Genomic DNA, 12,060 nt, shown 5'->3' on the forward strand with positions numbered 1-12,060 from the left:
GGTCCCTGAGGTCCTGGGGCAGGGATGCAGGAGGCAGCCAGTGTCACAAGACGTCCCCATCCCCAGCCAGGCGGGGCACCTGGCTAAGTGAGGAGAAAGATGGTGTCCCTCCTCAGGGCCTGGCCCCTGTGCCTTGTCTCACTTCCTCCCCGGCACTGCCTGGAAGGGGAGGAAGTGACACCCAGGGGAAGGCCTAGAAGTGAGGCCACTGTCACATTCAAGCTCAGGGTGCGACAGCTCCGTCTGCCCCCCAGCAGGCCCCATACTCAGCTCCCCTTCATGGGCCATATCCCTTCTGAGAGTCACGCCCTGCCCTTTATAGGCACAAGGAACCAAAAGTTCCAGGGACACGTCCATGTTTAGGCCCTCAGATCTGGAAGTGCCTCAAGCATCCATGTTTAGGCCCCTGGATCCAGAAGTTCCTCAGACATCCATGTTTAGGCCCCTGGATCTGGAAGTTCCAAAGGTGCATGTCCATGTTTAGGCGCCCGGATCCGGAAGTTCCTCAGGCGCACATCCATGTTTAGGCCATAGCATCCGGAAGTGCCTCAGGTGCACGTCCATGTTTAGGCTCTAGGATTCAGAAGTTCCTCAGGTGTCCATGTTTAGGCCCCCAGATCCGGAAGTTCCTTAGGTGCACAGCCATCTTTGGGCCCTCGGATCTGGAAGTTCCTCCGTCCTCCATGTTTAGGCCCCCGGATCCAAAAGTTCCTCAGTTGCACGAACGTGTTTAGGCTCTAGGATCTGGAAGTGCCTTTGGTGCATGTCCATGTTGAGACTCTAGGATCCGGAAGTGCCTCAGGCATCCATGTTTTTCTGTTTTTATTCTTTTTGGATTGGTAAAGAGTGCCTCTGTGTTGGTGATCAACCTAAAGGGGCAATTTCAGATCTTCTCAGACTCCTGTTTTCCTGACCACACTTGGTGGTTTTGCAAATTCCTCTGATACATGGTTGCTTTTGAAGGTCCTGATCCTTAAACATCTAGTTTCCAAAAGAGCAAAAATAAACCTCTGAAGGCCAACAGGTGTTGTTCCTCTAACTCCTGTGGGAGTCACTTCAGTCAGGGGTGGGACAGTGGTGGTCAGCCTGCTCCTGCTTCTTGGCAGCCCAGTGTTTAGAGGTCAAGGTCTCTTGCAATAGGCGGCACACGAGGCTGTCTGCCACACGGGTGGGAATTAACCACAACTTAGCATCCACACAAATTTAGGATCCAGAGTTGCAGAATAGTGTCAGACAGCCTGTGCCAGGGCAGCTGTCACCAAGGTGGGTCACAGATACCACTTCTTCCTGTTCAACCACTTCTTCCTGTTCTACCACATGGCAGAACAGGAATGATTTATTTAAAAGTTCTGACTTTTATTTCTTCAATAAGTATTCTAGAATGGTTAATTTCTAAGTAAAAAGACTTTTGCTTTTTATTTATTTTTTTGTTGATTTATAATTATTTATTTTCTTATAAACAGAAAATATGGCTTGTAGGATTTCAGTAAATTTGCTTCTCATTATTTTGATTGAAGTTTAATTTGGAGTCTAATATGTCATTATGAACTGTCTACATGTATTCGGTAAGAGTGAAAATAAGACATCTATTGACATGTATCTCTTAAAACAAACTTGTTCATTGACGTGTTCAAACGTATGTCATTATTCTTGGTCTACTTGACATGTTGATTCCTGTGAAATGTGTTAAAACATCATACCAATTTCTCCTTGTATTTACTTAAAATTTCAATTTATGATTTCAGTATAAAGATTAAAATTGGTAAGACCCTCCTTTTTTTTTTTTTTAATTCTAGTGTATTTCCTTACTTTTTAGCACACACTGTAACATACATTTTAGTATACACATCTGGATTTGACAGAAACCTACGTTCTAAGTAGTATGCCTTTTTATCACATTACCCAGAAACACACATCACTTTCCTTATAATAACCTGGGACTTTGGTCTCACAATTGTTTTTGCTTATTTATTTGCTTTTGGTTAGTAATTTCCTGGCAATACCTGTGCATTTTACTGATTTCTTTGCTTGCTCCCAGGATTCTTGTTAAAATGAAGGGCCCATTTTGCTGAAGCATCCATTTCCTCTTGGAAAGATAGGAGGGTTAGAGAGGAAGTGGCTGTTGCCTCAGTGTGGTCAACAGCTTCAGTCCTCTCCTGGAGATGCATGATCACCTTGCCCAAGAGTAGACAAAATGTGGACATTGTCTCAAGCTACCCTGAGTGTCTTCCCCCAGCACCCTGCCTGTGAGTTCTGACCGGATGACCCAGCGCTCGAGGGTGGGAGGAACATGGAACACAGCAGAGGGACACATGCAGCTGGCTCTGGAGAGTGGAAGCATGGATGGTGCTGGGCAGTGCAGGGCTCACTGAGGCTGGGGAGCATGAACTTAGGGTGGGCACAGCAAGGATGGCAGTAGGGCTTTCCCTAGCCATAGTCCAAATGCAGAGTTGGGTTTAACCCAGGTACGTGGTCTCACAATGAAACCAGTCTTGAAAATTAGGACCAGGTCCCCCAGTGTCGAAGATCAAATACCCAAGAAACACTGGGGCAAGAGCAAAAAGCAGATTTTATTAAGGCAAAGAGGGAGACAGGAAGGGAGAGAGAGTCTTGTCCTGTTAAAAACTGACCAAAAGGGCAGGAGGAGAGTGTCAGGGGTGATTGCTTGTGTTGGAAAGTGTGTCCCCCCACTCCCCCGCAGGCTGTTAGTAACCAGGAGATGGGGGTGGTATCTACTCATTTCCTTTTCTTTGATAATCAGCTACCTGTCCTTTGCCCTGGCCTTAACAGCATGAAGACTATACAGAAGCAGAGGACACAAGAAACCACTCTGCTAGGTAAGCAGCGAGGACAGGCAGGCTGACACACAGCTGCACGTGCCAGGTCAGTGGGCTGGCGGTCAGACCTGAAGGGCTACCAACTCTAGATGCTGCAGGGAAGTGTTTGAAGCTAAGGTCACGAGGGAGCAGCAAGGCCACAGGTGAAGTCAACAGCCGAGAAAGCAGAGAGCTAAAACCCTGAGAAGGCTGAAGGACCACAGCTTCCTGGGGGGGGGGGGGGGGTGACAGCTGGATGGCATGAGATTCAGCGTGCTGCTGTATGTAAGGGGGAACTTTGGCGGGGCTGGCCATGGCAGACCTTCAGCACCCTGCTCCTGCCTAGCAGGAGTATCAGCTTCATCTCCTGAATTGGACAGGCCTTTTTAGATACCTGCGTGAAAAGAAAAGGGCAAAAACGAGATGCTGCAGGACTTGAGGCAAGGCTGTGAGAGGGACAGGACTGCTGCCTGGCTCTCCAGCGTTGGAGATGCTCGTCCTGCACCTCCAGAAGCCCCTCTGGGAAGAAGTCCACGCCAGCCTTGCAGGCAAGTTCTCCAGGCGAGAGCGAGGAGTGGGCGCCCATGTGTGGTGGAGTGGCCCGTGACCACCATGCCCAGCCTGAACTCCTGACTCGGTCTGGGCCCACACCCAGTTCTGGGTGATGCACTGTGCAGGGTGCAGGGGCCACACCAGGCTGAAGATTGCACGAGAGAGACAGGCACAGAGAGCTGGCTACTCATACCTGGTGTGACTGATCAGTGAAGACCGGGACGAGAGGACACCACTGTTTTTGAGTGTAATTTGATAGCATCAGTCAAAATTTTAGATACATACGATAAAATACCATCTTTTTACATTGATTCGCACAGACACATACCATGTTTTAGTCAGCTCTTTCTCTGCTGTGACTAAAAGATCTGACCAGAACAATTTTAGGGGTGGGAGGAGTCGATTTGGGGGCTCATGGTTTCATAGGTCTGTTTATAGACAGCAGACTGCATTCCTCGGGGCTCAAGGTGAGGCAGGACATCAGGGTGAGGAGTGTGGCAAAGGATGATCAGGGAGCTGAGAGACTCCACTGACCAGACACAAAACATATACCCCACCAGCACACCCCCAGTGAACCACCTCCTCTAGCCACACGCCACCTGCCTCAGGCCCCCACTCGGTTAATCCCATCAGGGAATCAATTAACTGATTAGGTTAAGGATCTATGATTATAAGGGTGAAATTTCTCCTCTAAACCTTCCTGCATGGTCTCACACATGAGTTTTTTGGGGACACTTCACATCCAAACGCTAACACTGTACATGTAGCAGCAGAGTGTGGTTCGTGGAATGTTAGATACAGAAACATTCTGCATAGCTTTGGGTCCCCAACAAATTAAATTCTGATTCTAGAGGACATTTTTTCAATAATATCAATGCAGGAAATGAAATCTTGTGCAGTCTCAGGCCACGTCACACATACGGGGCTGTGCAGGGCCTGCACCTCCTCCATCTTCCTGGGCCTATCCCATAGGGACACAGGCCTCCCAACAGCCTCTCTTTCTTCATAAACATCCCAATTTACTGAATGTTGAAATGTCTTCCAAATTTAAGAAAATGTAAATTATGAGTAAACAATCTTTGCAATTAAAAATTGATACATATAGATTCTATCAGGAAACCAAACTCAGAAATAACTTATAAACAAACAATATTAAGATTACAAAACATCCAGTGCCCTGGTTTTCAAATGGAATGCAGGTCACACCAACACAACTTAAGCTTGTGAAAAGAACATAAATATTTTATTGATGAATCAGAATTTAGGTACTACGAAGGGAAATGTCTGTCTCAGAAGTCCATTTTCAGTCTAAGGGGTGAGAAATTTCACAGAAACACACACAAGCAGCAAAGAAAGAGGATTTCTAAAGGCAGCTGTGGTTTCAAAGGAGCAAAAGAATGAACAGGAAGTGGATACTCAGGTACATGGCACTCACAGGAAGAGCGGGAAACACCTATTTCCAAAGCCAGGAGGCAGAGCTGTAGACGCTGCGGACTCCCATGAAGCATAAGCAGGCACATGGACATCCTCAGCAACAGCTGCACCGAGTGGCCACTGGGTTTTCAAACCTAAGAAACACAAATGTGCTCAACGTCTGGAGATCACAGCCTGCTTTGCCAAGTACAAGACAAGCAGCAGGTGGAGTGCTGGGCAGGGCACTCCCTCAGGGGCAGAGGGAACCTGGATGTCAGTGTGCCGGGGGTTTGAGTTTAAACACAGCAGCAACCAGAAGGGAGCATTTCCTAGGAGAACCAAGCCTCTCCAGAGCTGTGCTGTGGCCTGGGAAGGACCCTGACAGGGGCAGCCAGCTCTCAGGGACCACGTGGAGTCAGGCAGCAGCCTGAGGTCACACAGTCTTCTCAGCCTCACCCTGAATGCTTTCCACCTCCACTCCCCAGAGGTGAAGCTCCTACAGTGTGGGGGGGCCAATTTCCAATTCTGGGGTTACTTGAAAATTCGGTGGAAAGAGCTACTCTGAACTTGGATTCATTTAAAACATTTTTTAAAAACAGAGGCTCTTCATTGCTCAGAGGAAAAGAGCAGTGGGTGTTCCACTCCCAGGGTCATCGCCCTGGGCCTCCCATCTGGCTGTTGAGAACCAGCCTGCCCTTGTGTGCACTGCTGAAAGAACTGAAAAGGCAGAGTGACCAGGTGAGCCCCTCGCCTGCCCTGCCCCAGCAGGACACCTCCCACCGGGAAGGTATGTGTACTTGTGCCTTCCCTTTCTTCTTCTTCTTCTTTTTTTTTTTTTTGTACTGAGGAATGAACCCAGAAGCACTTTACCACTGAGCCGTATCCCCAGGCACCTACTTAAATTTTTTTTATTTTGAGACAGGACCTTATTTTGGTTGTGAACTTGTGATCCTCCTGCTTCAGCCTCCTGAGTTGCTGGAACTGCATGCATAAGCCATCGTGCCCAGCTGTTCCTTCCTTTCTTTCAAACATTTCCAAGAACCAAGAGAAGAAATAGTTGGAAACTTGACTTGTTAGAATTTCCAACGAGAAAACAATTTGTGAAATGCCACATGACTGTCAGATACCACACGTCCAGCGCCTCGCAGGGACATGGGAAAGTATCCTCACAATGTAGTGTCCAGTTAAAGAACAGGTGAGGTCAGGCGCCAATCTCCTGGAGAAAGATGTCAATCACGTGTTACGTAACACAGAAGTTAATGATGACTGTTCTGGGCCCTGCAATCAAGCACAACCCGGGACACATGGGGAGAAGTCGCTGGCAAGGGTTTTCTCTTTTCAAGTGAACTCTGGTCCCACAGCCACTTTCCTTGCAGCTGCAGCTGGGCAGGGTGGGGTTCAGGTGCTGCGTCCTCCTCATCTTAACTGCAGGAGGCGAACTTGTCAAATCCAGCAGCATGTGAGCCCTGGGAAGCCGGGCACTCGGCAAGACTCAGTGGTAGACGGCTTCTCCTGGCACTTCTGGGGATGCAGGTGGAGACACTAGTACCTCCTCCACTGGTCATGCTCGTGGGTTCTGCTTCCTGCACCAAACAACATGACAGCCCAAGTCAGAAACCTTCCTCACAATCCAACAGAAAGCTGCATGTTTCTGAGTGCACACAAGAACAGAACTTTACTCTCTTTCCAGCAGTGGCCACCAGGCATTAAAATTTTCTTCTACAATCATCCATTAGAGTGGAAGCAGTCACTCCAGAGGTCGGGCTATGAGTGGAAGCTGACATCAGAACTGCCCTCTGAACACCACGTCCCACCGTCTACACAAAGCCCACTGCCAAGATGGCTCTCCCATTCACAGGGCTCACAGACAGAGTGTGTGGCTGCTGAGCCCAGAGCTTCTGTCCCCAGCCCACAGGGCACTGGCTGCTTTCTGCCTTTCTGAGAGAGAGGGAATGCTGAGAAAGGACCTGGGCAGAACCCACCTCCTGGTAAGAAAGGTCAGAGTTTTCCTAGCTTAAAAGTAACACTTACCTACAAATTTCATGCCTACTCTTAGTTTTCTTCTGGCAAAAGGAAGCATAGCCCCACGGCCACACCTGACAACCCCGTGTGAGGGCTCTGGCTCCAGAAGGAGGCTGGTAGCTGAGGTGGATTCCAGAGGGCATGGTTCCCACCATGCTGCCCGGATAAGCAGAGCCTTCTTCAGACCCACCACAGAGAAGAGAAGGTGAGACTCACAGGCACCTTTCAGCTTCTGACTGGAATTCCACACAGGACCCTTTGCTGGTGGGGCTGAGCAGGGCGAGGGGAGGGTGCACTGCTTTGTGGACCATTTGTGCACAAAAGCTGGGCCCTAGGCTTTCATGTGCGCCACCTCTGGGGTGTAGCCCAGTCTTCCCAGAGGCCTTCCCTGCTAAGACCCTGGGGCCTCAGCTCCACACAGCACACGGTGGTCAGGGCAGAGTAGGGCGCTGGAACCTGCCAACTCTGGCAGCAACTAGACCCTTTAGTTACAAGGTTCTTGGTGTTTTTTTCCTAACAGAAAGACTTTTGCCTACTGACACTGTCCTGGACATAGTGGCAACTTTCTACTCAGACTATTTCAATATCTGCAAGAAATACAAAAATGGGAGTTCAAGGTGGGCAAAACACAGCGGTTACCAGTGAAAACCTACACCCCAGTCCCAAGCCTGACTCTGCAGCAGCATCTCACACAGAACGTCTGAAAGCAGAAGACACCTGCACCAGCGGCCAGCCTGAGGACTAGGACGCCTGAGGCTGTGCCTGAGCCTCCCCTCGACACCCGCCAGCAGGTGGCTGCAGGAGCCCAGACCTGCGTGTCCTGGTGCCTGCCCGTCTACACCTTGCTGCCCACACTCTACCTCTGCTCCTCTCTGGGTCAGGAGGAACTACACCATTTCCAGTACCCAACTTTATATATGTGCCTGGAACCCTAAGGCAACGTATGTCAGAAATGAAATGTGAACATGTGTGCGCTGGAATTACAGCCAGAACCTGGGGCCCGTGACAGTGGGCTGGCATTAAACACAACATCCAGCAAGAGGGAGCCAAGACTCTGCACCTCAGCACCGAGGCCTAGCTCAAGAACATGCACGTCCACATGGTAAGAGCAGGACACGGGTGCCAGGCAGCCACAGCCGCACGGTGCTGCCCACTGAGCCTCTGCTTCATTGGCTCAGTGTGCACTTAGTTCCTACAGAATGCACACCTGGTATGGCAACGGCACCAGGGCCTGGAGCCTAGGGAGGACCAAACCCTGAGGGAAGAAGGGACACCGCAGGCAGAGAGAAGAGTTTCCATAGACCAGGCTGAGGTGTGACCACTGATGTTCAAAGAGGAAGAGCCTAGTGGGGCTGAGGAGGGGATGGGGGAGGCTGCAGGGCTAGGTATAACCCTGGGTCCTGTGCCAGGTCTCCAGTTTCTCATGGGGGCAGCCTGTCCTGTCCAGAAAGGAGTACAGGACATGACCCCTTATGAGCCCATCCCTCCTGGGCCCACACCCACCTCACCTCCACAGAGCCAGTCTGCCGGCTCCTTGCCTCTCTGGACTCTACTCACAGGGCTATCTTCTCCTGACCACCCCACATGACAAGTGCCCACAGTCCAGGCCCTGCAGAGCTGCCCCCCCCCCACGGGTGCTCAGGGCCACCATCACCCTAAGCCTGCACTGCAGTATCACAGGCCAGAACAGCTGCCCACAGGTGGGGCCTGCAAAAACACGATGGCCCTGGTCTCCTGTGGGACCAGCAAGGGCTTGGGCTAGGACAGGCTAACGTGCACACAGAGGCCCAAAGAGTTGCTGCCCTTGCACGGGCGCCAGGTCGCACACTCCCTCCAGCCCAGGACATACCTGCTCTCTGCCCTAGGGAAGGCCACTACTGTCTTTAACTGCCTGAGGAGGACAGGGTTTTGGATACTGTTGGTACTCTCTGCTAACTGCATCTGAAGAAACCAACTCTGTTTCCTACCAAAGCCGGGAACAGAGGTTACCGCCAAACTCCGGAATGCTCCTGTCTCTCCACAACCACCCAAGGAAAAGAACAGAAAACTTGCAATGTGGGCTGGGGCTGTAGCTCTCAGCAGCAGAGCACTTGCCTGGCACACATGAGGCCCTGGGTTTGATCCTCAGCACCACATAAAAATAAATACAATAAAGGCATTCTGTTCACCTACAACTACATTTAAAAAAAAAAAAAAAAGCAAAGAACAGAAAACTTGTAATGTTCTCTGGGGCATGCACTCAGCCTGAAGGCCATGCCCTGGTCAATCCTGGTGCCTGGAAGATGGCTGCTCATGGGGGGTTTCGGTGGGGTTTCTTGCTTTATTATTTTGAAAGCAAATACACTGAGGTAAAAGCGACTATTTTGTTTTTGATAGGAAATGGTTCACATAAACATTAGGTAAAACGCTATAATCAAGGCCAGGAAGGTAACACTGAAATGCTTGGGACAAGGCTCAGAATGGCGATGGTGATCCCAGGTAAGTGCTGATGAGGCGAGCACAGCTGTGCTAGGAACCTTGAGTGCTGGCAACACCTGAGGACCAGAGAGGTTTGCAGGCTTGCGGTAAAGGAGTGGAGCCCAGCCTGCAGGTGGGACCTGCTGTGGAAAGCTACGGGCTTCCTCTGGAGACTGCAGCAGGTAAGAAAGCCTGCAACCTTCACTATGCCATGGGCGGCAGGCCCAGGCACAGAACTAGGGCTGGGACTGGGCCTGTCTTTGATGGCCGCTCTATGACACCCACCCCACCTTCCTCTATTTGTCCCGTTGGTGTACCACTGATTATTGCTCACCCACTCTGAAAAACCAGGATCAAAATTGCGGAGCTATGGAGACAGAGAAGCAATCCCGTCTAGTTTCCTGATGAAAAGCATGAAGAACCTGGGAAGTCACCCAAGACATTGTCCCTCTCAGGAGACCTGGTGACTTCCAAGCAGGGCTGTGCTCTTCTCATCAGGGGCAGTGTGCTGACCCTGCCTGCAGCACACAGCCTCTTCCCTGCCCTGCTGGCCCGGTCACCACCTATCCTCACCTAGGATCTGGACAGAGCAAGGAAAGGGACAATCCAAAGCTAAAAAAGTGTAAGCACAAGGTCACCTTCCTCAGCACTCTTGGGCAAGTGTGGGGACTGCTCACTGGAAAGGTTGGAAGTAGGGTAGCTCCTCACCTGGCTGGGAGTAACTGTGGCTTCTGCAGGGGGGAGACCTATTCCCATCCTGTCAGATCAGCTGGCTCAATGTGAGGCCACCAGCTCCTGCCACAGTCTAGTCCCACCCGGCTTGCATGACTGGCTTCATCCAGGGGCCAAAGCCTCAGTGCATAGCCCTGACCTTCATTGGGTGCCAGGCATTAGAGCTCCCTCACCCCAATTGGCTACTCCAAGCCAGCCCCTTGCTTGTTTCAAGCCATTGTGTATCAGGGCCAGCTTAACACAGCAGGCTTGTAGCACTTTGGATGGCCACTGGTAACTAAGGCCAAATGTCCCTCTGCCATCAATTTCAAGTGCTAGGTCCTTTCCTTCTGCAAACACAGACCTCCTGCTCCCTGCTGGCCATCCCCTCTCTGCCCCATGTCCCTCATACACCTGGCAGCTGCTCCCACCCCCATCAAGTCTTTGCTTATACACTGCTAGTGGGAAGCCTTCTCAGACTCCTCACTGAACTAGCAGGGGGCAGGTCAGCCATGAGGTCTGCATTTCATTTTGCACCCAGCTCACTTGGAACCCTATCAGCCTTACAGACTGAGAAGCCAAAACACCACACTCTTCTCAGGCAGCCCATACATGCTCTGCCCAGCAGAGACAGATGGATTCTACAGGCCAGCACCAGCTGGCCCATGTGCCCTGCAGCAGGACCCCAGGGCTACCCATGGGTTGCACCATCTCATTCTAGGCAAGTCAAAGGCCTTCTGGTCATTTGCAGGGTCCCTGTTGGTGGTTTAGTCCAGTGAATTTTAGTATCTCCTAAATTAAGAGCAAGCTCAAGTATTCTGAACAGGAAGTTATACTGCTCAGGCAGATGAGCAGATTGCTTAACTGGCAGTGAGGTGGCTGTGACCCTCATGTGTTGCTACACTAGAGACCATGAGAGAAGGTAGGTGACTGAGGAGGTCCACTTGGCCAGGGAGGCCCAGGTGGCAGGCAGGATGTGGAAGAGCAAGGTCTGCAGGTTTCAGCTCAGGGAAATGTCCAAGCAATCTAAGCCTACATTAGCAGAGCCCTTCTACTGCCTGCGGGTGGGCCCTGCAGAGATACCCATCGGCTCTGGTGTTTGCTCAATGTGCAAACCAGGACAAGACTCAGCATTGGGCAAGACTGTGCTCAGATCCCTGAGGCAAGCATCTTGGTGACGACCTGCATGAGCTGTTCTCAGAGGTGGTGCCACACACAACAACTGGGTTAACGCTCAAGACCTACTGTGCCTTGAAAGTAAACTGAGCCACGTGAGAAGCTACCACACGATTTAGAGGTTAGAAACATAAAAATATCATGAATTAAAAGTGTGCATGAAAGAATAAAATGATAAATTTTAGATAATTCTGAAGTCTATAAAGTTTGATTCTCTAAACTAAGGAATCTGAGCTTAAATAACAATGAGGTTTTCTATGTATTTAGATGTGAATATTACATACTAAATTCAGCAAAATATGTGCACTAGATACCTGTGCTACATGTACAAGAAACCAAGGATAAGGCTCATCTCCCACACCACGTTTACGTGTGTGTGTATCCCTCATGTATATGACTGTGACATGAACATGACCAGAATCTTCCTATTTGTGCTTCACTCTTCATTAGAAGGGTGAACTTTTGACATGTAACTGTGTAAGAGCCTTTGTTAAGGAAACTCCAAAAGCTGGGTACTTAGGGTGATGAATGAAGTGGCCGGGAGCAGACAGATGCCCACACACAACGCGTCTCAGCAGTGAACCGCACACTCGGGACAGGAGGAGCAGTTTGGCCAGACCGTGCATGGAGGCTGGCACACATGGCTTCTTACCTGGACCCTGGTCTCTCCACGGCTGTCCTTGCCCAGAATGGCCACACGAAGAGCTTGTCCTGTGGGAGCTGGAGCCCTGCCTTCCCCACCTCCCTGTGGGAACACAGTCAGCATGTCAGCACAGCACGCTTGCCCTGGCCCAGGTCTAACAACATGGCAGGAGGCACCGAGTCAGCAGTCCCCACATGTTCAGTGGGCTTGCGATGGAAAGGCGCTGTGGGTGCACACAGGACTGCAGCACAGGAGCCGCTGCAGGGAATG

General features: G+C 50.6%; 1 protein-coding gene across 2 annotated transcripts in view; it reads right to left on the bottom strand.

Annotated features, from left to right (window-relative positions):
• Positions 1-2,551: 2,551 nt before the first annotated feature.
• The window catches only part of Fam120b (family with sequence similarity 120 member B), a 54,886-nt gene continuing 45,377 nt past the window's right edge, over positions 2,552-12,060 (bottom strand). Inside the window, exons 9-10 of one of the 2 annotated variants that reach the window (XM_027939444.2) lie at positions 11,800-11,892; positions 2,552-6,364 (exon numbers count right to left, since the gene is read on the bottom strand). In XM_027939444.2, coding sequence (XP_027795245.1) covers positions 6,324-6,364; positions 11,800-11,892 — 134 coding nt within the window. In that variant the 3' untranslated portion in view covers positions 2,552-6,323. The remainder of the gene's footprint in view (positions 6,365-11,799; positions 11,893-12,060) is intronic. The other variant, XM_027939445.2, reaches the window with a different exon arrangement.

Source organism: Marmota flaviventris, chromosome 6, assembly GCF_047511675.1.
Source record: "Marmota flaviventris isolate mMarFla1 chromosome 6, mMarFla1.hap1, whole genome shotgun sequence".
Lineage (NCBI taxonomy): Eukaryota > Metazoa > Chordata > Mammalia > Rodentia > Sciuridae > Marmota > Marmota flaviventris.